The sequence below is a fragment of the Peromyscus eremicus genome, chromosome 14 (assembly GCF_949786415.1).
Source record: "Peromyscus eremicus chromosome 14, PerEre_H2_v1, whole genome shotgun sequence".
Classification (NCBI taxonomy): domain Eukaryota; kingdom Metazoa; phylum Chordata; class Mammalia; order Rodentia; family Cricetidae; genus Peromyscus; species Peromyscus eremicus.
Window position 1 is genome coordinate 3,738,276 of NC_081430.1, and position 25,618 is coordinate 3,763,893.

The following is a 25,618-nucleotide window of genomic DNA, read 5'->3' on the forward strand; positions in this document are numbered from 1 at the left end:
AGAACCACTGCTTTAATGTTTTGTGTCACCCTATATGACGCTTAGCCAAACCCCAAGGAGAGCACCTCCTGAGGGGGACTCACAAACACACACATGAGCAAGGCCAGACAGCTGCAGCCTTGGCCACGGTGAGACATGGGTCCTCCAGTGTCACATATAGCTGGCCCTCCAGATCCTACCAGAGACCAGACTGCTAGCCAGCATCTTCTGTAGACTCAGAAGGAGGCACACACAGTTTCTTATACTGGGATGCATACCCACAGATACACTGGGGGTCTTGTGAAAAGGCAGACTGGGGCGGGGGGGCAGACTAGGAGTAAGACCATGGAGTCCATGTTTCCAACAGGGGGCTAGACAGGGCCACGCCACTGGCCTGCTGACCTCCCCTGCTGTACCATAGTCATATTGCTTTCCTCATTTGAGATCAAGTTCTACTGGATGACTGCATGTAACTGATGGTCCCTGTCCCCGAAACACTTGAGAGCCAGGAACTCAATACCTAACCTGTTATTAACCCATTTTATACATGAGCCAAACAAGGCATAGCAAGGTTACATGAGTTTCCCATAATCACACAGCAAGTGAATAGTGGGGCAGGGATTCAAAGCCAGGAGTTGGCTCTGGGCTCTCGGCCCTTCCTGTCAAGTCTGAAGTGCCTGTGTGTTGAGTGCTGGCCTGTTGGCTTTCAGACTGTCTGAAATGCTTAGTTAGCGTGATGAGTCAGCCAAACTGCAGCGAAGAGCAGATAAGCCTCCCCTGAGAGTCTTGACAGCGGCCTGCAAGCCAGGCTGCACCCAACCCCCAACACAGTAATAGCTCAATGCTTATCACCAGGCAACTGAGAAAAGGTGTGGCTGGAGTCATGACTGGGCATTTCCAAGTACTAGGAAAAGGAAAAGGCCTTTGGCAACTGTGTTGGTTCTGTTAGAACACAGAGAGGAAAGCTCAAGAAAGCTAAGACGAAAGCCAGGTATGGTGGCCCATGTGTCATCCCAGCACTGGGAAGATGGAGTCAGGAGGATCATCCTCAGCAACAGAGTGAATTCCAGGCCAGCCAAGGCTACATGAGACCCTGTCTCAAGAAGAAATTCAAAATGAAACTGTGTGTGCCTTGCAGAGAACTTGCAGGTTCTCCTAATTGTATCTGGGAAGTAAAAAGCCAAAAATGTCCACCAAGGTATTCAGTTGGACACAAAACAGTACTATGAGTGAAAGGCATTTGCCTATGTGCCAAGGGGGAACGAAGATAGTGGAGGAGCTGTTTGGAGGCTGGGGGTAAGGGCCGCCTTTGCAAATGAGCTGGAACCATGTAACCGGAGCCTGGCATCAGCTCTCCTCGGAGCCCACATCACCAGGGGCCAAGGACTGGACCACAGAGAGGTCATATGTGTCTCCAGGTCAGAGACCCTGCCAAGCAAGGCAAAGTACCCTCCCCCTTCCTTGCACATGCAAGGGCAGCCCAACCTGATAACTGGTTTTCTGAAGAAAAAGAGGCTGAGTGCTGGACGTCTTAGCCAGACAGATATGCTGCTTTATCTATAGCACACCTGAGGAGCCAGGGCTAGGAGTAGGGTGGGCCTGCGCTGTGGTCAGAGGTGCACGAGCTCCTGAGCTACACAGCTCTTCCTCCCGCTGTATGCACCTCTGAGGAGTGGAATTAAGAGCTCCCACCACTGCCCCCCCCCCGAGGGACATTCTCAAAGTCCCCACAAACTGCTGTCCCTTTTCCTGCCGTTAAGTTGGAAGCATCCACTCTGAGTAGTCAAGGGAGGAAGGTGTGTAGCACTGCCCTGCTCCTCTGCGTGACAGCATATGACATCAGAGGGTCTTTCCCAAGTTGCCTCAGTGTCTGAATGGGGGTTCATGGTGTCTTTCAGGTTGGAAAAAATAGCAGCCTAGCTTTGTCACAATCCAGTCCTTCAAGCATATCCAGCCCAGGACACAACCGACAGGTAAGTTTCTAGGAGTGGGGGGACCACATAGAGCCGACATCAGGCCAGTAAGAGTGTGCACTGGGGCTGGACCCTAGTTCAAGTCCCGCCTCCAGCAGAGTGGATAACCAAACATGGATCTTCTAGTTATTGGTTAGGGGTCCTTGAAATCTTGCTTCTCTCCTTCCATATCTTCCTCTATAAAATGGGGGTCATGATGGTCCCTAAGGCCCTATGACCTATATGAGGATTAAATTAGTTTATTCTGTAAACTCTCTGGCACATAACAAAGTCAAGGGTTAGCTACTATGATTGTTATTACCAGCTCTGTGATGTCTGCAAATTAGTTCAATAGGTGTCCATTTTCAGTTTGTTAGCTGGCACATTGATACTGCCTCCTAAGGACATCATGAAAGTGAAATAAGTTAACAGAAGGGCATCGCTAGTGTTGGCCACTGCCTTCTCCAAGACCCCGGTGAACTGTAGCTACCACTCAGTGTGTGCTTTCACAGTGGGAACATTCAGAAAGACTTTCAGTGATTTTGATTAACTTGGAGGAGTAAGAGTAATCAATGTGTAAGCCTAGAGATCAGTGACTTTCTCCAAAGGAGTATGTGCATACGCCTGAGGAAAAGGCGAGGAGGCAATTATGCCTCTTAGAGGGAGTAAAAAATACAAACAGCAGGTAGAGACTCTGTGAGGGACAAGGTTGTACTCAGCTGTTAAGTGAAGATGGCCACACTGAGATTAATCGTGTGCACCCCAAATCTCCAAAACCTCTTGGTTTAACCCAGGGCTATATGGCTTCATTAGGTAACTAATTGTGTCATTTATGTTACATAGGGGGGGAAAATGAACCAATAAAAATGAGGATACAAAAAACAAAACAAACAAACAAACAAAACCGTGTAGGTATCCATCCCTTTATCCAGGAGAGATCCCATGAAGCCCCTGCACTTGTCCCCACGTTTTTCTCCAGCCTTGGAACTATTGTGACAAACACCGGGACTTCTATATAGCCATCCTCTTGGTTACAAAGTATGACTGCTCTTAGCCTTGTCCAGCTAGTGGATTCTTTTCCTTCCTGTGACGTACAAGAAAACACAAGGAGGTTCCCTCCTGGATTCTCATGGATCACCCTGAATGAGACAAGTTTTTCTTTTCTTTCCTAGAAGAACACAAGCAGAATGGGCAGGATAAGGACTCTTCCCTAACAAGATGGTGAAGCCACTTCAAACCAGTCCGGCTGACATCCTCCCCAGGAGACTAAGTCGGGAGATGGGAGGGCACTGGCCTGTTGGGGGAGTGTTTCCTGGTCGCTGAATGTGGCTATGGCCTTTCTTTTTTTACATGGATTTTTAGTTAAAAAAAAAAAAAATAAGGCAAAAGAACCTAAATTTGAGATTTACAGAAAACAGTGTTTTCTCTGTTTTTTCATTTGTCACGTCTTATACATTCTTCCACATTTGGGGTTACTCCCCTTCCTCCTGATGCTGCTAGTGCACCGTCATTTTGCTCCTGCCCTGAGAACAGAGGCTGCAGACTGTCGGTTCCGGTTCCGGGTTCCGGTTCCAGGTTGGCACCCGCAAGCTCTTGAACTTTAGCGCTTTCAGAGTTCGTTGTCTCCCAAGTCCTTTCCCACCCCGCCCTTCCTTTCAACTGTTCTCCAGCGGCCGTCAGAAGCTCCTGGCTCCCACTGCAGCCCCGGACACTTGCTGGGAGGAGCCTGTGCTTGGAGTTGCTTCGAGGGGCTGAGGGTGGACCTTCAGCTGGTGTTTGCACCTCTCCTCGTCCAGAGCCAAATGCCAGCCACTAAAGTGAGGACAGTGGCCCTTTAATGATGTGGTTTGCTCAATGCCCAGGCCCAGCTGTGCAGAAAAGACGCACCGGGTCAGGTACAAGGGCAGAAAGGACCTGAGAGGAAGGGAAGATGGTGGGAACCCGATGATTGTGATGGTCAGAGCTTGTTTGGAATATGCTATGAAGAGTCCGTCCCAGGGCACAGTACACAGTTTCCTAAAGCTGGGTCAGCCAGAGACAGAAAAGCCCACAGGACCTAGGAAAGCCACTTCATGAGGTGGCACAATGACCATAGCTCCTGAAAGTTCCCGAGATATCAGGAAGGTTTGGGGGCCAGGAAGGGTCTTCCAGAGAAAAGTCTGCATGGAGGTTTTGGTGCCAAGCCCCTTGTGGGAATAAGAAATATCACTGGTTGCACACCCACACCTTAGATAAGCTTGCACTCCATCATCAGTGCCCCAACTCAGACAGTCCAGAGCTGGTAAGGACAAGCATAGAGAAGAGGCGTGGGCAGGGAGGCACTGGAGCATCGCAGCTAGTAAGCTGTCCACACTGGAGTTTTGAAAGAAACAGCAGTACCATTAAGCTCTGATGGGGAATCAGAAAGAGAATTCACAACACGGAACAGGTGTTCCACTTTGGTCTGCCAGACGTCCTGCGCCATCCTGAAATCAGAAGTGAATGCTAGTTCTGCATCTGGGCACACCCCCTCTCCCTCCCCAAAGATTTCCTTCCTGGTTCCTTTTCTCCCAACCCAAAGATCAGACTACTGTTAAATTTCACCACGGAATTGGAATCTGCAGAGATGGGAGGCAAAAGGAGTGATTTCTGTCAATGGAATTGCACTGACAGTGTTTCTTACAGGATTCTTAATTTTTTAAATATAAAATGAAGATTTTTTTTTTAAGTCAGGAGTTGATATTAAGCACCAGGACATTGGTTGAATTATTTCAATTATTTCAAAAATAATTATTGAATTATTTTTTTCCTCCAGTGTTAAAAGTGCACTTATATGCTGGTTAATTTACATCTGGGGGGGAGGGGGACTGCAAATTTAGGGGGTGATTGTTACTTTTTTGTTTTTGGGGTTTTTTTTTAAGGTTAAGGCAGATTTTAAGACTTATAAATGTTTAAGAAATTATAAACAAGGTTAGATCCTTTGAAAAACAAAGTTTAGAAGATATTCTTAAAGTAAATTTTTATAGTGTTAATTTTGTAATAATTTATGTTTTACTATATTACAGAGCTAACTGACCAGAATAGTTTCAGAAACAATATGAAACTTAGGAAAGTTTAAGCAATGTTTATATTTTTAAAATGTTCTTTGAATTATGTTTTTATTGTACATTTCTTCAGACTCAAAAGTGTGTACATATCTTTGTTATTTTTGCACAATTTTTGTCTTGTTCGGTTTTAGATGTCTGTTGGTTTTTATATATATATATATATATATAAATACATAATTTATTTTGAGTTGTAAAACTTGCAGGATTAAAAACAAAACATGTCTCAGCAACAAAATAAGCCTCTGGCCCGTAAACTCTTCTGTTCAAAGAGGGAAAACGAAGGTTGAGGGGTGAATGGCTGCTTCTGAGAAACAGCGGCTTCACAGAGACTAGGGAGCAAGCAGGCTTCAGGTCGTCTGCTCTGTGTCTTGCATCCGAAGCTGGAATAAAGAGGCTCTCCACCCAATGCTGCTTACTCTCTTGAGAGACCGCTTTGACCAAAAGGTGAGGACAGTTCCAGAGAACTGAGCAAAAAGGGAAAACCCACGGTATTTCTTCCTTCACAGTCACCCCAGGTTTACTTTCTGATGTATTAAACGCTTGTAGTTAGGAAAAAAAAATGGAATGCAAAGAAAAGATTTCCTTTGTGTTTGTTCTCATGGAATTCAACTGGACCAACCCCTGAAGCATCAGGAGAGTAGTGTCTTCGGGTCTTTCTGTTCCCCACACCCCACTCAGCCTTCTGTTGGCCCCTTGGCTGCTCACACCCCTGTCTGCCTGAGGAGCTCCTGACTCGTCTCCACCTCAGAGGCTCTGGATGTTAAGCGTAACACAATGCATAGACCTGTCAGCCATATAAAATTTAAAAATCAAAAAATCGAGTTGGATAACTTGTATGCCTTCTTTTGTATCAATGTACCAACTGTAAATAACGCTGATCAACCTTTGTAGAAAATAGTTTATACAGCGTATTCTATTATTGCTGATTCTCAGTGAACTCTTGTTTAAAAAAAAAAAGGAAAAAATGAAATTTTCTATTTACACCTTATATTTTGTTATGCTGTCAGCCCATGGCACTTTAACAAAACTCTGTGGGTTTTATGTAGCTGGTCAGTCATGGGGTAAATTAAATAACTATTGTTGCACAGACAAGAATTTGCACCTGTTCATTTGTCCTTTCCTACTAACCAGTTTTAGAAGCTTTTCCAGAAGAATTTTGAAGAGAGCATGTCCAATCATACTCGACAAAGGCCACACTCGTGGAGTGGGTTTCTTTTCTAGGATCCATATTTTGTAACACTAAGTGTTTCCCTCCTTTGTCCCGCACCTTTATGAATTAGCACTATCAGATAGAATCCATTCCATGCCTGTGATGTTGTAAGCAAATAAATGTCTGAAGTAGGTGTAAATAGTAAACTCTATGGCTTACAGTTTTTAAAAGAAAGAACAAAAATGTATCTGTTGATACTGCCGTGGTTCAGCACCAGGTCTGGAAGTATTCTCCACTGAATGATTGTATTTTTTTTTTTTGCTTTTTTTTTTTTGTAACATGGCTTTGTAAATAAAATAATTTATATGTTTGTAAAAACGAAGTCTTCTGACTTTTATAAACTTTATGATATTACGTTTTGTTTTCCTTCTGAATGGAGGTATTCTCACTAAAACAGCCCTTCCAGGGGGACATTCATGGCAGAAGACGATGGGGTGGAAGATGGTGAATTCATTGAACAAATATTCACAGAGCCACCTCTGTGCCTATCCCTGAGCTGTGCTCTTATTTTCTCCAAGAAATAGACAGAAGCCCAGCTATTTTCTAGAGGCAGCTCAGTTGGAGAGAAAGCAAATAACACATGATCCAGTGTGTAATTACAGATTGTAGCAAATGCTGTGGTGGGAAGGACTGAGCTACGTGGCAGAGAAAATGACAACAGAAGCTGGTACAACGTGGAGGGGTTTTCCATGTTGGGAGTTCTCTATGAGGAAAAGGTAGAAGGCAGACATCACCCGAGACAGGAAAAGCTTCATAAGTCCACTTGGTCCAAGTGAGTCTCTTATCAGTGGAGCAGAGGCAGAGGGACAGAAGAAAGGACCAGGTCATACAAGGGCTCGCAGAGTTGTGCTCTGAAGGACTTTGGCTAGGTATGTGGAACCGTCTGCTCCGCTGGGGTAGCACAGCAGCTGCTGTCTAGAGCATCCCGTGCGAGAGACCAAAAGAGAAGCTAGGCCTCGTGGCGCACGCCTTTAATCCCAGCACTCAGGAGGCAGAGGCAGGAGGATCTCTGTGAGTTCCAGGACAGCCTGAGCTACACAGTGAGACCCTATCTTGGGGTGTGTGGGGTGTAGCCTTGTGGGCCCAGGATAATGATGGTAACTGTAAAGAGAAATGATGGGTTAGGGCGCATTGTAGACAGTAATGTGTAAGACTTGCTTAGCTAAAGAAGGCTTTAACAGCTGGGCGGTGGTGGCTCACGCCTTTAATCCCAGAACTCGGGAGGCAGAGCCAGGTGGATCTCTGTGAGTTTGAGGCCAGCCTGGTCTACAGAGCGAGATCTAGGACAGGCACCAAAACTACACAGAGAAACCCTGTCTTGAAAAATTCCAAAAAAAAAAAAAAAAAAAAAAAAAGGCTTTAACAGAGAAAGTGCGTTGGGTGCAGACACCCATGGCAGAAAGGGCTTTGTTATAGCTACAGAAGTGGTGTTTCCTGACCATCAGAAGTTCCGTGTCCTGCTCTTCACATAAGCAGCCTGAAGTACTCTCTCTGAAAGTGGTTCAGTGTTTACCTAGTGCAGAGGACCACATGCAAAATAAGAGGCTCAAATCTTTATATTCCTTTCAACACATCCTTGAAATTACCCAGGCCATCATGGGTATGCCTATCCAGAAAGCCGCCAACTATGCAAAAGACAGCACTTTACAGGACCGTTCCATGGCTGCCATGGTGGAGTCAGTAGGTAGGGGCAGGACCCCAAAGAATGTGCTGAGGATTCTTTTTCAGGGTGGGGATTAAGACATGGTTTCATGTGGCCCAGGCTAGCCTCAAACTATGGAGCCAAGGAGGACCTTGAACTCCTGATTCTGCTGCCTCCATCTCTCAAGTGTTGAGACTACAAGCTTGCATCGCTGTGCCCCCAAAGTGCTGGTTTGTGCTGCCCATATTTGAAAGGACACAAAGGTTTACATGTGAGCCTAGGATGCAGTTTTTGAATACACTCTTAATTACTACAGAATGATGATCTTGAATTTATGTCACATTTTTAGAAACAAATGCTGAGAGATCTAAGTGATGTTTGTGCAGTGCTCTAGAAGAAATTCATAAATTCACTGCCACTTTGGCATGGTGCAGGGACAGGCTAGATGTAGATTCTGAGCTTATTAAGCAGATGAACAAAGACTGAAGATGGGTGTGATTGACAGTGCTGCTCAGATGAACACAAATGAGCTCCCCTTACACAGTGAGGTGTTTCCCACTGAAGAACAGTTTGTCCCTAAGTCAGAAGAAGAAGCTGCAGAGAAGGTAAAGATGTCACCAACAAAACCAAAGAAACAAAAGTGGACTGGGAATAAATACAATGTAAAATAACAAATAAAAGTTTTTTTAAGTTCTGTTTTGTACGTGTGCATTTACTTATATGAAGATAGTTATGTAAGGTCTAAGCTGCTACATCAAGAGGGCGTGGAGAGGACTGGAGGATGGTCCAGTGAGTCAAGTGATTGCCACCAGGTGTAAAGACCTGGAGCTCATCTCCTGCACCCATGTAAACAGCCCTGCTCAGTGGTGCTGGCTGGGGGGGGGGGGATCCCTAGGGCTTGCTGGCTAGCAACTCTAGCCATGTAGTGAGCTCCAGATTCAGTAAGAGACTGTCTCAAAAAATAAGGTGGAGGGGCAAGTAGGAAGTCATCCAGTGTCAGCCACTGGCTGGCACACACACACACACACACACACACATCACACTACACATACTACACACTACACACAGTACACACACACATCACACACATTACACACACACACTCAACTCACCACACACACTACACACACACCACATACACCAAACACACACCACACACACACATACTACACACACTCCACACACACACATACTACACACACTCCACACACACACACTTCACACACATACCACACATACACACCACACATACTCCATACACACACCACAAACCACACACACACACTCCACACACATACCCCCACACACCACACACATTCCACACATCCATACTACACACACTATACACATACTCCATACACACTCCACACACACACCATACACACACACCATGTACATTCCATACACACTCCACACACCACAAACCACACACACGCCATACATGCACCCCCACACACCACAAACCACACACACACCACACACACACACACACACACTCCACATACACTCCACACACACCCCCAAACACACCACACCTGCACCCACACACCACACACACACATACTCCTCACACACAATACACTCCACACTCCCCATACCACACACACACACCACACACACTATGTACCCTATACAAACACACACTCCACATACACACCACGCACACACTACACACCCTATGCACACCACACATACAACATGAAATCTACACAACCAAGGCTCTCAGCTAGGCTAAGCTGAAGCGTTAGCTTGGGAGGTTGGTGTTGTTTGGAGCCGCAGGTGTGGTTATGATTGCTTGAATGACTTGACAATGTAAAGAGAGAAGCAGACACAGGACTGAGTAGAACCTCAGACCTGGCAAGGACTTGAAGATGAAACACAGAGAGCATAAATTCAACAGAAGCGGGAGCCTCAATGCTGGAACTCGGCACGTTCTTGTCTGTTTTTTGTTGTTGTTGTTGTTTTTTGTTATGTTTTGTTTTTGAGACAGGTGCTGTGGGATGTTCTGTATGGCAAATGTGTTGCTGATTAGTCAATAAATAAAACACTGATTGGCCATTGGCTAGGCAGGAAGTGTAGGCGGGACAAGGAGGAGAATAAAGCTGGGAAGTGGAAGGCTGAGTCAGAGAGACACTGCCAGCCGCCAAGATGAGAAACAGCATGTGAAGATGCCGGTAAGCCACGAGCCACGTGGCAAGGTATAGATTAATGGAAATGGATTAATTTAGGCTGTAAGAACAGTTAGCAAGAAGCCTGCCACGGCCATACAGTTTGTAAGCAATATAAGTCTCTGTGTTTACTTGGTCGGGTCTGAGTGGCTGTGGGACTGGCAGGTGATAGAGATTTGTCCTGACTGTGGGCCAGGCAGGAAAACTCTAGCTACAGACAGGGTTTCTCCGTATAGTCCTGGCTGCCCTGGAACTGGCTCTGTAGACCAGGCTGACCTTGAACTCAGAGATCTGCCTGCCTCTGCCTCCTGTGTGCTGGGATTAAAGGCGTGCGCCACCACACCTGACTTCAGACGTTTGAATGGAATCAAATACCGCTGTAGAGTGAAAGGGAAGTGTTGACGGCAAGAGTGGTCGGGTTTTGTGGGTGAAGGTCGCTGGGTCCTTCCTAGGGCTGCCACGGCCTTAGTGGGTCCTTCCTAGGGCGGCCACGGCCTTAGTGGGTCCTTCCTAGGGCGGCCACGGCGTTAGTGGGTCCTTCCTAGGGTTACCACAGCCTTAGTGGGTCCTTCCTAGGGCGGCCACGGGCTTAGTGGGTCCTTCCTAGGGCGGCCATGGGCTTAGTGGGTCCTTCCTAGGGCGGCCACGACCTTAGTGGTTCCTTCCTAGGGTTACCACAGCCTTAGTGGGTTCTTCCTAGGGCGGCCACAGCCTTAGTGGGTCCTTCCTAGGGCGGCCATGGGCTTAGTGGGTCCTTCCTAGGGCGGCCACGGCCTTAATGGGTCCTTCCTAGGGCGGCCACAGCCTTAGTGGGTTCTTCCTAGGGCGGCCACGGCCTTAGTGGGTCCTTCCTAGGGCGGCCATGGGCTTAGTGGGTCCTTCCTAGGGCGGCCACGGCCTTAGTGGTTCCTTCCTAGGGTTACCACAGCCTTAGTGGGTCCTTCCTAGGGTTACCACAGCCTTAGTGGGTCCTTCCTAGGGCGGCCACGGCCTTAGTGGGTCCTTCCTAGGGTTACCACAGCCTTAGTGGGTCCTTCCTAGGGCGGCCACGGCCTTAGTGGGTCCTTCCTAGGGTTACCACAACCTTAGTGGGTCCTTCCTAGGGCGGCCACGGCCTTAGTGGGTCCTTCCTAGGGCGGCCACAGCCTTAGTGGGTCCTTCCTAGGGCGGCCACAGCCTTAGTGGGTCCTTCCTAGGGCGGCCACAGCCTTAGTGGGTCCTTCCTAGGGCGGCCACAGCCTTCGTGGCATGGGAACTCCAACCCATTCTCTCAGTCAGCGTTGTTCTTACACTTTGTCTTGCTTCTCTGTGTGGCTGCTTGGTGATGCTAGAGATTAAACTCAACCTTTCTACATTTAGTATTGATTTGGGAGGGACATGCCACAGTAAGCATTTGGAGGTCAGAGAACAACTTTCAGGAACTGATTCTCACCTTCCACCCCCTTCCCTACTGAGCCATCTCACTGGGCCTAAACCCAGAGCTATGTAAATGCTAGCCAAGTGCTCCGCCACCAAGCTGTATGCTCTGTTCTGTTCTCCCACAGTTCTGAAGACCAGACATCTCTAGTGGAGATAAATGCTCTAGAAGAGAGCCCTTCTGTACCTCTTCCGCTGGTGACTGCCAGCATCCCTTGGCTTGGAGACTAGTCACTTCAGTGTGTCTCCATCTTCACATGACCCCCTCCCACTGCCTTTTTCTAATAAAGGCACCTGTAATTGAATTTGAGGCCTCTCCTACATCTTAGATGGTTTCTGGCAACCATCTGTTTACATTGTAAATGTCCTTTTACCAAATAACGTCATACTCATAGGTCTTTGGAATTAGAATTTAGAGATTTTTTTTGGCAAGCTGCCATCCATCCACTGAAGCGACATTACAAAGCTGGTGTGATGGAGTTTGAAGAGGTTTGGTGATGAGGACAGCCTGGAGTCCTTTAAAGGATTTATGAGAACTAACCAAGGGTATTTTTTTTTCTCCTGAGACAGGGTTTCCCTGTGTAGCCCTGGCTGTCCTGGAACTCACAGAGATCCTCCTGCCTCTGCCTCCCGAGTGCTGGGATGCACCACCATGCCTGGCTCCAAGCAAAGGTATTCTATATGAGCACACATATCCTAACGAGGTTAGAAGGCACAAGGGGAGTTTGAGGCCTGGCAGAAATGGCAGGAGTGTTTGGTTTTCCAGGAAGGAGAAGCCAGTAGAATCTTAAGCTGGTGAGAGAGTGATAACAGGAGAGAGCGGTGATGAAGAAGCAAGAGGAAATGGCGCTGCTTCAGGCACGCCACCACCCTAGTACCCTAGCCACTGCTGAGCAGTGGGGTGGGCTGGGGTACACGGGCAAGGCACGAGATGAGGGCAGAGAAAAGTCGACCGTGGAGCTGGTTCTTAGAAGAGGGACAATGGGCACCTAGACTGTGTCTTCCCCTGTGAGGTGAATGTGATCACCATGGAGACACAGCATTCTGGGAACAGCACAGCTTTTTTTTTTTTTAATGCTGGAAAAGAAGTTTGAGTATAGCTGATAGCAGAAAAACTCAGACTTCGGGGTAGATATGGTACTTTGGTTCTCAACAGTGGCCCAGGAAGAAAAGCCCAATAATGAGAAAGCTGAGAGCTGCCACATCAGTCCTGGAGTGTCCTGAACAGTGTCACAACTTCCAGGGGCTAGGGAGATGGCTTAGCAGTTAGGAGCACTGGCTGCTCTTCCAGAGGATCCACGTGGCAGCTGACACCTGTCTGTAACTCCAGTTCCAGGGGACCTGATGAACTCTTCTGGCCTCCTTGGACGTTGCACTCATGTGTACACAGTCATACACATAGGCAAAACACCCCCCCACACACACACACAATGAAACAAACAGACAAACTTCCATGGTCACCTTGGACAGGAATCAGCTTCAAAAATGAATAAGCTCAGTTTAATCGGCAAATAACAAATATTAACACTGCTGCCTCTCCTGGGTTTTGTTTTTCATTACTGTGTTCAATTATCTTTATCACAAATGTTTTACATACAAGCATCTCAAAATGTTGGTTTAATTAGTACCATCTCTTTGGTTAGTAATTAAATGTTTTGCTGAGACAGAGAGAGTGAGAGAACAAGATATCTCTAAAGCAAGAGTGGTTACTGGCCTTTGCCAGAAAAGGGATACTTCTTTGCGAGTGATAGCGAAGAAAGCTTGGGATGGGAAGCCAAGAGAATTTCTGTCTGGTGGCTTCCATGTCTTCAGTGACCACAGAATAAGTGGAGTGTGTGTGAGAGAGCATGAGAGAAGTCTAAGTGAATAAAGAACGAAATAGTTGCTGAAGAAACTGGATTGACAGATGTGTTTGGGAACACATTTGCCATCTGCAGAAGATCCTAACGGGAGAAGATAGCCTTGTATAGGGTTTGAGTAGCCAGGAGCAGAAAAAGATTGCTTAGAGCCAAAGCTCTCTCAGGCAAACCCAGGCAAATCTTTCATCATTTGCCACAGGCCCAAACAGATAGGTTCACTGATTGTTAAGGAAAGACCATGAGAAGCAGATTTGAAGCTTAGCACACAGTAGGACAATGAGTAAACACAGACTGGTAGTTTTTTTGTCAACTTAACATAAGCTAGAGTCATCTAAGGAGAGAAAATGCCTTCATCAGATTGGCTTGTAGGCATTGGTCTGGGAGGCATTTTCTTGGTTGATGACTGATGAAGAAGGGCTTGGTCCACTATAAGTGGTACCATCCTGGGCAGATGGTCCTGTGATGTAAAAGAAAGCAAATTGAGCAGGCCAGGAGAAGCAAGCCAGTAAATAGCACTCCTCCATGGCCTCTGCATCAGTTCCTGCCTCCAGGTTCCTGCTTGAGTTCCTGCCCTGATTTTCCTTCATCGTGGATTTCAACTGTAAGCTGAAATCAATCTTTCCTCCCCAAGTTGCTTTAGACCATGGCATTTGTCACTGCAGTAGGAAACGCCCAAGACAACTGGGTTCAATGCAGTCACAAAACACTAGCAAGGTACTTTGGCATCTGCAGCTCCCTTGGCCTGTCAGTTCTCTGAGAGTGGCCACTCATGACTGTACTGGCACAGTGACTTCTCACTCTTGAGTAGGCCTGTCCACCCTGGTCTTCCCATATGAAGCCCTGTTAATTTTGTGTGACAGGATCCCGTGTATCCCAGGCTGGTCTGGAACTCTCTGTGTAGCTGGGCTCAGGTGCTGAGATTAATGGTGTGCACAACCAGGTTTATGAAATGCTAAGGATTGAATCCAGGGCTTTGTGCATGCTAGGTAAAGCACTCTAGAAGCACACATCTCCAGCTTAAGAGACTTATTATTTCTACATTTTTCTTATTTATTGCATTTATTTATTTGTAGGTCAGAGGATAACTTGTAGAAGTTAGTTTTCTCCCATCACCATGTAAGTTCTGAGGATCAAATTCAGGTCATCAGGCTTGGTGGTGAGTACCTTTACCCCATCTCACAAGCCCAGCGAAAGGTTGGTTCAGAATGGTCCCCTTGAGCGGAAGAGGAAGGCTAAGTGAGGCACTATCAGCCTGCAGCTGGCTGCTGACAGCCCCACACATTTTCCCTTTGGTTCAGTGTTCTTGACGCTCCACTTTGTGGAGAAACCATCTCTACCTACACGGTTCCCCTAAGCCATTCTGTTGCTACAGGTGTTTTAAAGTTCGATGCGTCATGTGGTCACTTTACTCAGGTTTTTGTGATTCGTTTTGCTAAAATATTTTTCTGTTTCCTGGCATTCCACATTAGGTAATAGCTGCTTGCTTAATGGATTATTTCTTGCATTCTGCTCCAGTTGGCAGCAGAGCAGCAGCAGGTTTGCTGGGATCTGTATTTCTGAGCTAAGAACACAGGGAAGGACTTGCATGTTTATTTTCTATTCACTACATCACTATAATCCATTCAACTAGAAAAGTCAATGAGAAGATGTAAAAGAAATGAATGTCCAAAACCCAAATTAGTCCCAAACAAGTGTGAATCTTTGCAAAATCACTGTGGGACATTGCCAGCAGCTTGGAGGTGTCGAGGTTCCCGAGACAATTCAAAAGGCAAGTCTGAGCTGAGGTCATTAACATTGGGAAGGCACTCTTAATTTAAAATAGTTATGGAACTCTCTGAGTTTCCCCTTTCTCCTTCAAATATTTTAGTGTGTTTTGAGTCACACACTCTCATCACAAACTTGCTGCTTCCTCTGCAATCTGAGGAAGCACTGTGGGGGCTGCTGTGACAAGAACTCAGACAGCTTGAGTACTATTTCATTTTCTCTCAGCCCACTTCCCAGCAATCTCATCACTAAATTCATGCTCCACCCTATATCTTCTAGGTCCCTGAATAATCCAGATGCAGCCCTGGGGAATGGGGAGAGAGGGGAACAATTCTGGCACATTCTTGAACTAGGACAAAGCAGAGCCTCATGTAAAAGAAATCAATGGGGACTTGGGATCTTCATTTATTTGTGGAGTTGGGAATGGAACCCAGGGACTTGTGCATGCTAGGCAACTATTCTGCCGCTGAGTTCCATCTCCAGTCCCAACGCTAAGGCTAGAAAGAATGAGATGTGTGTTTTCCCAGTTTTACAAGGCTTTGGGTTCTGTCCAGCTTGATACTCTGAGACCAGTTTATGTAGCCCAGGAACATGGCATTGAACAGAGGACTGACTGATTGCTGCAGGGTGTATCCACAGAGGTGCCTCCAGCCCCAGCTCACCTCAAGCACTTGGAAGGTGTTCCTGCCAGGCCCATGCTGAGCCCAGCATTGTTTAACATTTTAATTAATGAATTGGCATTCAAAGTAACCTTGGTGAATTAAGGCTGTGAATACAAACACACTGATTCATATAACAGCTGTTACCTTTGGGGGCGCACAGGGGAAGTGTCTGGAGAGCTGGAAGATGTTCTGTAGCTTGACCTGAATGCTTGTTAAATGGATCTACTCATTTGTGAAATATTTATCGGGTTATAGACTTAAGTTATCTTCATCTTCCTGGGCACTCTTAAATTTAAAATTTTACACACACACACACACACACACACACACACACACACACACACACACACCCAGAATGTGTCAGATTGCTTTAAATGTGATCTTTCTTGGGAAGCTTCCCAGTGGCATTGTGAAATTAGTGGGATTATCATGTGTTCCATTTACATTTTGAGGCTTTTTCCAAAAACCATGTGTATTCCATTGTAACTGAACTCCTAATTTGCCTTTAGGAATCACTTTAAAATTCTAAAAAGGCAAGACTTGGGTGTAGTTGGTGTTTTCTTTAGGCCACCAACCAGCTCCCAAATAAAGACATGGAGACTTATTATTAATAATGAATGCTCTGCCTTAGCTTAGGCTTGTTCCACTAGCTCTTATAACTTAATTTAACCTGTTCCTATTTATCTACATTTTGCCTCAGGGTTTTTTACTTTTCTTTCATTCTGTATGTCCTACTTCCTGCTTCCTCCATGTCTGGCAGGTTGGCCCCTGGCATCTCTCTGGCATCTCTCTTTTCTTTCTTCCCCCAAGCCTAAATTCCTCCTCCTACTTACTCCCCGTCCCAAAGTTCCACCTATACCTCCTCCCTTGTTATTGACTATTATCTTTTTATCAGACCAATCAGGTGCCTTAGGCAGGCAAGGTAAATCAGCAACACATCCTTGCATAGTTAAACAAATATCAGCAACATAAACAAATGTATCACATCTTTACATAGTTAAACACATGCAACACATCTTTGCAGAGTTAAACAAATATCCTGCAACCGCTAGGCCATCCTGTTCATTGCTATTTAGTTGCTAAATAATGTCAGTTACACAACTGGTGTCCAATAAACATTTGAATTAAAAAATAAAGGAGTCAGTGGTGTGTAAATAAATATGCAACCATAGGCATTGGGAACAAGGAGGAAGGCATATGCACCCACCGGGCCAACATCAAGTGAATAGTGCAAACTCACCTAAAAGGGCTGGGAAGAGACTCAGTGGACCCATCTAAAGCTGTCAGTCAACTACAGCACACTGCTTACTCTGGCCAATGCCACACACATGCTCTTGCGTAAGGACAGACAGACACAACTGAGGAAGCCCTGGAAGAAAAAGGAGCCCTTCATCATGGAGTTGGGTTGGTGCCTCTCACCACAGACAAGTGTTGAAGAAGATGAGGCAGGGAGATCATGAGTTTGAGCCCATCCAGGCTATACCTGGGGCTATCACAAATGAGGCCCTGAGTTTCAGTCCCAGCACAGAGTAAAGTGAGCACAGCAGAGCATGCCTGTAATCCTAGCACTGGCTCAAAAGTTCCAAGCCAGTATTAACCACTTACTGAATTGGAGACAGTCTTGACTATATGAGGAGCCCCCTCCGTGTGTGTGTGTGTGTGTGTGTGTGTGTGTGTGTATGTGTGTAGGTATTGTGTGTGTGTATGTATGTATGTATGTATGTATGTATGTGTGGTGTGTAGGTATTGTATGTGTGTGTGTGTGTGTGTGTGTGTGTGTGTGTGTGTATGTGTGGTGTGTGGTGTATGTATGACTTTTTTTTAATTAAGTACAAACCATTCTCTGTCTTCCTTGCATAGGCAATCCCACTTTGGGCTCAGATCCCAATGTTTCCCTGGAGCCTAACCTAGTCTTTCACTGAAGGATAATATCTGGGGTCCGTGTTCCAGGACAGCCTTCAAAAGCTCATGACCCCGTGATGTAGCAGAGGTCTAACACCGATGCCTTGGCAGTACTGTGGGAGATGCACTCTCAGTCTTAGCAAGTGGAAACAAGATTGTATGCCACCTGCACTGTCCCAGCCATGCAAGAGCACCACCTTCCCGTGCCTCTGCCATCTGCCCCAGAGCAGGCTCCACACCACACACACTGTACTTCTCTGGCTTCAAGGAATGGATAAAAGGAGAGGGATTCCCCTGGGATGGCAGTGTTGGTGCCAGAATCAACTAGCATGTATTGGTAATGTGCCAGGTTTGGTGTCACATGCTCCTAACCCCAAACTAGGCGGCAGAGAGAGGATAGGAGGGTGGCTGTGAGCTCTTTGTCTTTTCTTTTCTCCTGTGGTGGGAATCTATCCCAGGTGTCTAGGCAAGTGCTCTACCACTGAGACACATCCCATTCCCAATACCCTTTTCCACTTTTAAAAAGATTTGCTTTTATTTTATGTGCATGAATGATTTGCCTGTGTGCTTGTAAGTGCACTTTGTGTGTGCCAGTTAATGGCAGAGGCCAGAAGAGGGCGCTGGATCTCCCAGGACTGGAGTTACAATGGTTGTGAACCACCATGGTCATGGGAAACAAACGTAGATCATCTGCAAGAGTGACAAGTACTCTTGATTGCGGAGCCATCTCTCCAGCCCACACCTTTTCCTTTTTAATAACCAAAACTCCAAGCTGATGCATCTCTGATTTGTTCCTGGTTGAAACAAAACCAGAAAAAGTGGCCCACAGTTCACTCCGACCAACTCTCTGTCCCTACTCTCATTTTCATACAGCCCCTCCCTCCACACACAGCAGTAACCCTGAGCTGTAGCTCTAGAGAGGCCAGTCAGTCAGACTGACAGCCTAACCCACAGTCCATGTTCTTCTGGTGAGTGAGCATAGAGTGAACAATGCTCCCGCTAGCCTAAGAGGTTCTTGAAAGAATCAGAATGGTTGGCCACTTAGCTCTAGGATCATCTAGATAATAGTTAATAAATTGAACTCCCTACAACAGTTCTGTGTCCATGACCCCAGGGCAATTTCATTAGACTTCTGGAGGGAAAAGTGCAGGGATGTTTACAGAAATCCCCCCCAGATGACTCAGTGTGTGTTATGGATGGAGACTCATAGCCGTTCCACACCCAACAGGAGCGTTAAAGCGGTATGCTTCCAAACTCTTGTAGATTCCTGACCTTTCATCTCACTCACACACAGCTCACCACAAGCGAGGGCAGTCCTGGCTGTCTACTCGAATAACCTGTGAAAGCATTTAATAGTACTTTCAGATTAAGAATGTAAATCTTCTTTTTTGTTTTGTATTCTATTTTTGAGACAGAGTCTATGTAGCCTAGGTTGGACACAAATTTACTGAGAATAACTACACCCTGAGCTTCCTGCCTCCAGCTCCTAGTGCTGCAGGTACAGGTTGGTACCTTCGTTTTGGAAAGCACTTTGGTTCTCTCTCTCTCTCTCTCTCTCTCTCTCTCTCTCTCTCTCTCTCTCTCTCCCTCCCTCCCACTGTTCTTCCCCTCCCTCCACCTCTTTCCTCCTTCTCTTTTTCTCTGTTGTTATTTTTTATTTTAAAGTGTGTGTGCATGTGTGCAAGTGAGTACAGGGAGCCCAGTGTGTCGGATCCCCCTGGAGCTGGAGTTAATATTTTAAGCCACCTATGCTGAGTGTTGGGACTCAGACTTGGAACCTCAGCAAGAGCAGTACATATTCTTAACTACTGATCTGCCTCTCCAGCCCCCAACAGGCTGCCTCTTTGTTCCATTCCTAAGTGTTTACTCCTCAAACACTAAGTGATGTATCCACGCAAAGGTCTGTAAGTGAACATTAGGAGCTTTATTTGTAACATCTCCAAAGCGAGTCAACCCAAACACCCATCTGCAGATGAATGAAACTATCCGTATGATGGAGTCCTACTCAGCTACAAAGAGAATGAACCGGTGATACATGGAATGAGTCTTGATCATATCTGTCCACACTGAGTGAAAAGAGCCAGCCACCCACAACCCACACACTACATGGTCCCATTTGTATAAAGTTTTACCAAGTGGAAGCCACACTCCAGGCACAAGAATAGGTCAATGGTTGCGGTGGGATGCTCAGGAACAATGATGGTATGTTCGCTGTTAAGTTATGGTGATTCACTGCCTATTCACATACTTCAAAATCTATCAGAGGTTACACTTTTAAAATGTCTAGTACATGAAATGTTAATTATAACTCAGTAAAGCTGTTAAAATGGCAGCAGCGTCATCAAAGCCCCCAGTGTTCAGGCCTCATCCCCAGGGACCTGGTTCCGCAGGCTCCAGTGTCCATCCATCTGTCCATCCATCGGTACTTTGTTTTGTTTCTTGAGTCTCAGTCATCGTTCGGTCTAGGGTGGCCTCTACCTCATGATGTTCCTGTTTCTTTCTCCCAAGTGCCGCGATTACAGTCCTAAGTCCCCACTCCTGAGCCAGCGTCCGTAGTACTTTATTAAGGACCCCAAGCAGCACCCCTGCATGCCTTCCGCCCAGAGTCACTGTCACAGTGGGATTAGGGCTGATTGCAAGAGGAACGAGGCCTGGAATGCAACCCAAGAAGTGCAGGAGCCGGAAAGCCGGTGGGCTCCGGCTCGGGAGACGAGGGCATTGACAGCTCACTCCACTAGGTGGCGTCTGGACACTTCCCTAGAACGTGATTTCCAGGAAGGCTTGAGGAGTGAGACAGACATGAAGAGCCATGCAGACTTGTTGGAACAGAAAATAACCACCAGGGAACGTGTCGGCAGGCCCATGTTGCAATAATCTAGGTTCCAGAGGACAGAAAACAGAGCTGTTTACTTGTGGGCCAGGTAACTCCAAGAGTGTAAAGTAACGAATTTCACAGGAAGGCAAGATATCCTTAGCTGTAGCTGTGAGCAGGAACCACAGCATCCTGGGACTACACAGTCATTTCTTCCTACATTAAGGGCTGTTCCTTGTCTTTTTCATTATCTTTTGAAAGATTTACTTTACTACTTTATTTATGTGTATATAGGTGTTCATGAGTCTGTGTGCATCACAACGTAGACTGGCCTGTGGAAGCCAGAAGAGAGGATCAGATCCCCCGGAATTGGAGTTACAGCTGGTTCTAATCCACCCAGCGTGGGTGCTGGGAACCCAACCCAGCTCCTCTGCAAGAACACTGAGGGCTCTTTAACCACTGAGCAGTCTCTCCAGGCCCTTCTTCCTTTTCCTGAAGTGCCTGTTCTAGGCCAAGTCTTTGGGGAAAAAGGGGGCTTCAGACGTTACCCAAGAACAGAGTCCCAGTGTAGAGATCAGTTCTTTAAGTACAGCAGCGGATAAACAGTGGCTCTCCTAACCATTTGTATTCCACCCTACTCAGTGACCTTCTGTCAAAATGACTATCGGAGGGAGCTGGACAGATGGCTCAACATTTAAGAGCACTGGCTGCTCCTTAAGAAGACCTGCATTTGAGTACATATATCGTGACTCACAACTGTCTGTAACTCCAGTTCCAGGATCTAGCGTCCTCTCCTGGTCTCCAGGAGCACTGAATGCACATGGTGCACAGACATACATGCAGGCAAAAGACTCACACACTAAATAAGTAATATTCACACACTAAATAAGTAATATTTTAGTGACTGTGAGGTGTCTCTGTCTCCTGACAGTCTTTAGGCAGTCAGGTCACAGCACTCCACTATGGAGCCTGAGCCCCGGCTACATAATCAAATGTGAAGATCCCGAAACATTTGGCAACATTAGTTTCTGAGCATGCAGCAGCCAAAGACTTAAACATCGAACAAATAATGAAGGTGTTTCTTGCAGTGTTGAGTCACCTGACTTTATGCAGCCTTTGTTCTGAGCTCACAAGGCACACTCCGAACTGCTCTGCCTCACATCTTACAGTGCCAGCAAACACCACCTAAGCTCAAATTTGAGACTATTGTATGTAAGGGATTTCAGTGTTTTGCTGTATATGCAAATTTTCTTCCCATACAGAAATATAAAGGCTTAATTACAGGAAACGGAGACTCAATATTTTTCTACCGTCATTCCTCAGCACGTGTCAGGTTTATGTGTTAGACTGCATTCAAAGGATTAATGATTTCCTTCATTTATTGATTTGACTGGTCTGCCTCTGCCCCAGTGCTGGAATTACAGGTGTACACCTTTACATCCTGCTGTAAATGATGAGGTTATGTTTTCTCTTTGGTGCTGGGATTAGATCTAGAGCTCCTCTCACACTAGACCAGTGCTCACTCACTGACCTGAACCACCAGCCCTCTTACATAGGGCTTAAGTTTTGTCTGTTCAGAGTTTTGGATGCTGTTGTTGGCACTGCAGTGCTGTTGTTGGCACTGCAGTGCTGTTGTTGGCACTGCAGTGCTGTTGTTGGTGTTGCAGTGCTGTTGTTGGCAGGCAGTGCTGTTGTTGTTGGCACTGCAGTGCTGTTGTTGGTGTTGCAGTGCTGTTGTTGGTACTGCAGTGCTGTTGTTGTTGGCACTGCAGTGCTGTTGTTGGCAGGCAGTGCTGTTGTTGTTGGCACTGCAGTGCTGTTGTTGGTGTTGCAGTGCTGTTGTTGGTACTGCAGTGCTGTTGTTGGTACTCCAGTGCTGTTGTTGTTGGCACTGCAGTGCTGTTGTTGGCACTGCAGTGCTGTTGTTGTTGGCACTGCAGTGCTGTTGTTGTTGGTACTGCAGTGCTGTTGTTGGCACTGCAGTGTTGTTGTTGTTGGCACTGCAGTGCTGTTGTTGGCACTGCAGTGCTGTTGTTGGCACTGCAGTGTTGTTATTGGTACTGCAGTGCTGTTGTTGTTGGCACTGCAGTGCTCTTGTTGTTGGTACTGCAGTGCTGTTGTTGGCACTGCAGTGCTGTTGTTGTTAGTACTGCAGTGCTGTTGTTGTTAGTATTGCAGTGCTGTTGTTAGTATTGCAGTGCTGTTATTGGTGTTGCAGTGTTGTTGTTGGTATTGCAGTGCTGTTGTTGTTGTTACTGCAGTGCTGTTGTTGGCACTGCAGTGTTGTTGTTGGTACTGCAGTGCTGTTATTGGTACTGCAGTGCTGTTGTTGGCATGGCAGTGCTGTTGTTGTTGGCACTGCAGTGCTGTTGTTGGCACTGCAGTGCTGTTGTTGTTGGTACTGCAGTGCTGTTGTTGTTGCTGTTGTTGGCACTGCAGTGTTTTTGTTGTTGGCACTGCAGTGCTCTTGTTGTTGGTACTGCAGTGCTGTTGTTGGCACTGCGGTGCTCTTGTTGGTACTGCAGTGCTGTTGTTGTTGGTACTGCAGTGCTGTTGTTGGCACTGCAGTGCTGTTGTTGTTGGTACTGCAGTGCTGTTGTTGGTACTGCAGTGCTGTTGTTGGTACTGCAGTGCTGTTGTTGGCACTGCAGTGCTGTTGTTGTTGGCACTGCAGTGCTCTTGTTGTTGGTACTGCAGTGCTGTTGTTGGCACTGCAGTGCTGTTGTTGGTACTGCGGTGCTCTTGTTGGTACTGCAGTGCTGTTGTTGTTGGTACTGCAGTGCTGTTGTTGTTGGTACTGCAGTGCTGTTGTTGGCACTGCAGTGCTGTTGTTGTTAGTATTGCAGTGCTGTTGTTGGTGTTGCAGTGCTGTTGTTGGTATTGCAGTGCTGTTGTTGTTGGTACTGCAGTGTTGTTGTGGAAGACCCTAACCCTTCAGGCTTACACCCCCAAGCCCCAAGAAATGAGAAACTAAAAACCTAGTTCCAAGGGCAAGCTGACTCAATCATTATTCAACCACCGCTGCAACAATGTAACAATGTAAAAAGGTTTCTGTTAAGAGATGCGCTCAACTGTGACTGAGATAGTTGCAAATGTTCCAGGAAGGACCACTGTGACCTTTGTGTAAACTCCACTCCCGGCCTGTTACCTCCCTTGAGGTTTTGGGAAGAATGTACATGCGGACGTGACTGTACCCGCTCTGTGATCAGACCATGATCTTGTAAAACGAAATTGTATCGAAATTGTAATCTTATGGCTTTTGTGGGTTTTTCCTTTAAAAGTGCCCATGTGATTGCAATAGGAGCGACTCTTGCTCTTTGGAGCAGAGGAGCCTGACTGTACAGCCGCATTAATAAACACCTCTTGCTGTTGCATCGACTGGATCGGAGTCTGGGTTCTTGGGGCGCCCCCTCGAGAAGATAGTACCCTGGGTCTGGGGTCTATCAGTTGGTACTGCATGCTGTTGTTGGTACTTCAGTGCTGGGGATCGAACCTCCTGCCTTGACATGCTAGGCAGATGCCATACCATGGGGGTATTTCTCAAAACCCCCAGAGACCACCAAGGAGCTGATTTCCGATGCAAGCACACAAGGGTCCTTTTATTCAGATTCAACCTGGGCCACTGCAAGGCAGATGGAAGGAAATGTAGACGGCCATGAGCCCAGGTGTAGAGGGTTTTTATAGGGAAAAACCACAAGCTGGGAATTGGCAACTTGGGATTGGGTAGAAGGGATATGGGGCAAAGTGATTTTTTGAAACTATTGATCTAGACTTTGGGCGCGAAATCACATTTGAAACCATTGGGTTAGACTTTAGCCGGGGAACCACAACCCACTGAACAGGATTATCTGGACTGCTCAGCAGGATTATCTAGATATCTTCAAGAGCCGTAAACTGCAGACAGGATGTCTGCAGGAGCATACAGCCCTGTATCCATTCGAGTTGTCATGGCACATTCCCGAGGTCCTTCCTGGAACTGAGTACAGCAGGTGGTCTGAGATGGTGGCCCTTTCCCTAAGATGGAGCCTGTAAAGTCAAGTCTAGGCCTTCACAATAGCCTAGTCCCAAATGTTTGATTTGCTGCCTTGAATTTCATAGAAGAAAATAAAGTCATTAAGTGAATTTTTGACTTGGGGAAAAAAGAATTTCCAACAAGCACTGGAATGGCCCTAAATATGCATCAACCATTTTGTATTATGTATTTCTGTGAAGCAACATTCTCAGCTTTGATGATTATGAAATCAAAATACCAGTCAACTCTGAAAAATGTTGAAGATGCTCATGTCTTGAGGTGGCAAGTACTCAGCTGACATTTAATTCCTCAGGCAAAAATATACAGGCTCATATACGTGCATCAGTACACAAATCTGCTTTTCATTGTTAGTGAACAGTAAAATGTTTTGCTTTGTTTTGCTTTGGTTTTCTGCAGCAGGGTCATGTCCCAGGCTGGCCTTGACCTCCCTGTGTAGTCCAAGGATGACAGTGGACTCCTAACCCCTGCCTCCACCCCCAAGTGATGGGTATATAGGAGTGTACCACCACACTGACTTCAAAGAACTGTTTTAAAATTAATTTCTTCTGACTAACAGTAAATGTTGGATTTATATACTTATACACCAAGGTCCCAATTGAAAAGTGTTAAAAGCGGAAAAAAGTTTAAGCAGCCAACACTCTGAAGTTTAGGATCCGTAAGCTGAGACCTCCTGCTGGCAGCCAGCGATCCCTGCAGGCCGCTCATCCGGAACATGCTATTTAGGGCTCTCAGAACTGCAGGAGTTCTTTTGTTATTGGTGAATCCTGTGTTCCTATCACTTAAGGCCCTCATCCTCCAATAAACAGGTACTGAGCCGGATGCAGCAGGCAGGCAGAGACAGGTACCAACTAAGCTCAGCCTTGGTCGATGAAAGGGTTGACACCGACCCACAAACGCGGATGCCCTGGGTGACTGCCTGCCACACCTGCATCAAGGAAGACCCTGGAAGGATGCTGTCTTAGGGTGGGAGGGTGTGCCTGAGGTACCGGGAGAGGGGGGAGGAGGAGGAGGGGGAGGAGGAGGGAAAGGAGGAGGAGGGGAAGGAGGAGGAGGGGGAGGAGGAGGAGGGGGAGGAGGGGGAGAGGGAGGGGGAGGAGGAGGAGGAAGTGGAAGTAGAGATGGTATTGGTGAGG

At 46.6% G+C, this 25,618-nt stretch overlaps 1 protein-coding gene across 5 annotated transcripts in view; it reads left to right on the forward strand.

Moving 5' to 3' along the window:
• The window catches only part of Atxn7l1 (ataxin 7 like 1), a 232,423-nt gene extending 225,964 nt beyond the window's left edge, over window positions 1-6,459 (forward strand). For 2 of the 5 annotated variants that reach the window (XM_059279063.1, XM_059279068.1), the window contains 2 exons: window positions 1,878-1,952; window positions 3,107-4,791. In XM_059279063.1, coding sequence (XP_059135046.1) covers window positions 1,878-1,952; window positions 3,107-3,145 — 114 coding nt within the window. In that variant the 3' untranslated portion in view covers window positions 3,146-4,791. Of the gene's footprint in view, window positions 1-1,877; window positions 1,953-3,103; window positions 4,792-5,839 lie in introns of those variants that run through there. The other 3 variants (XM_059279071.1, XM_059279062.1, XM_059279067.1) reach the window with 3 other exon arrangements.
• The last annotated feature ends 19,159 nt before the right edge of the window (window positions 6,460-25,618 follow it).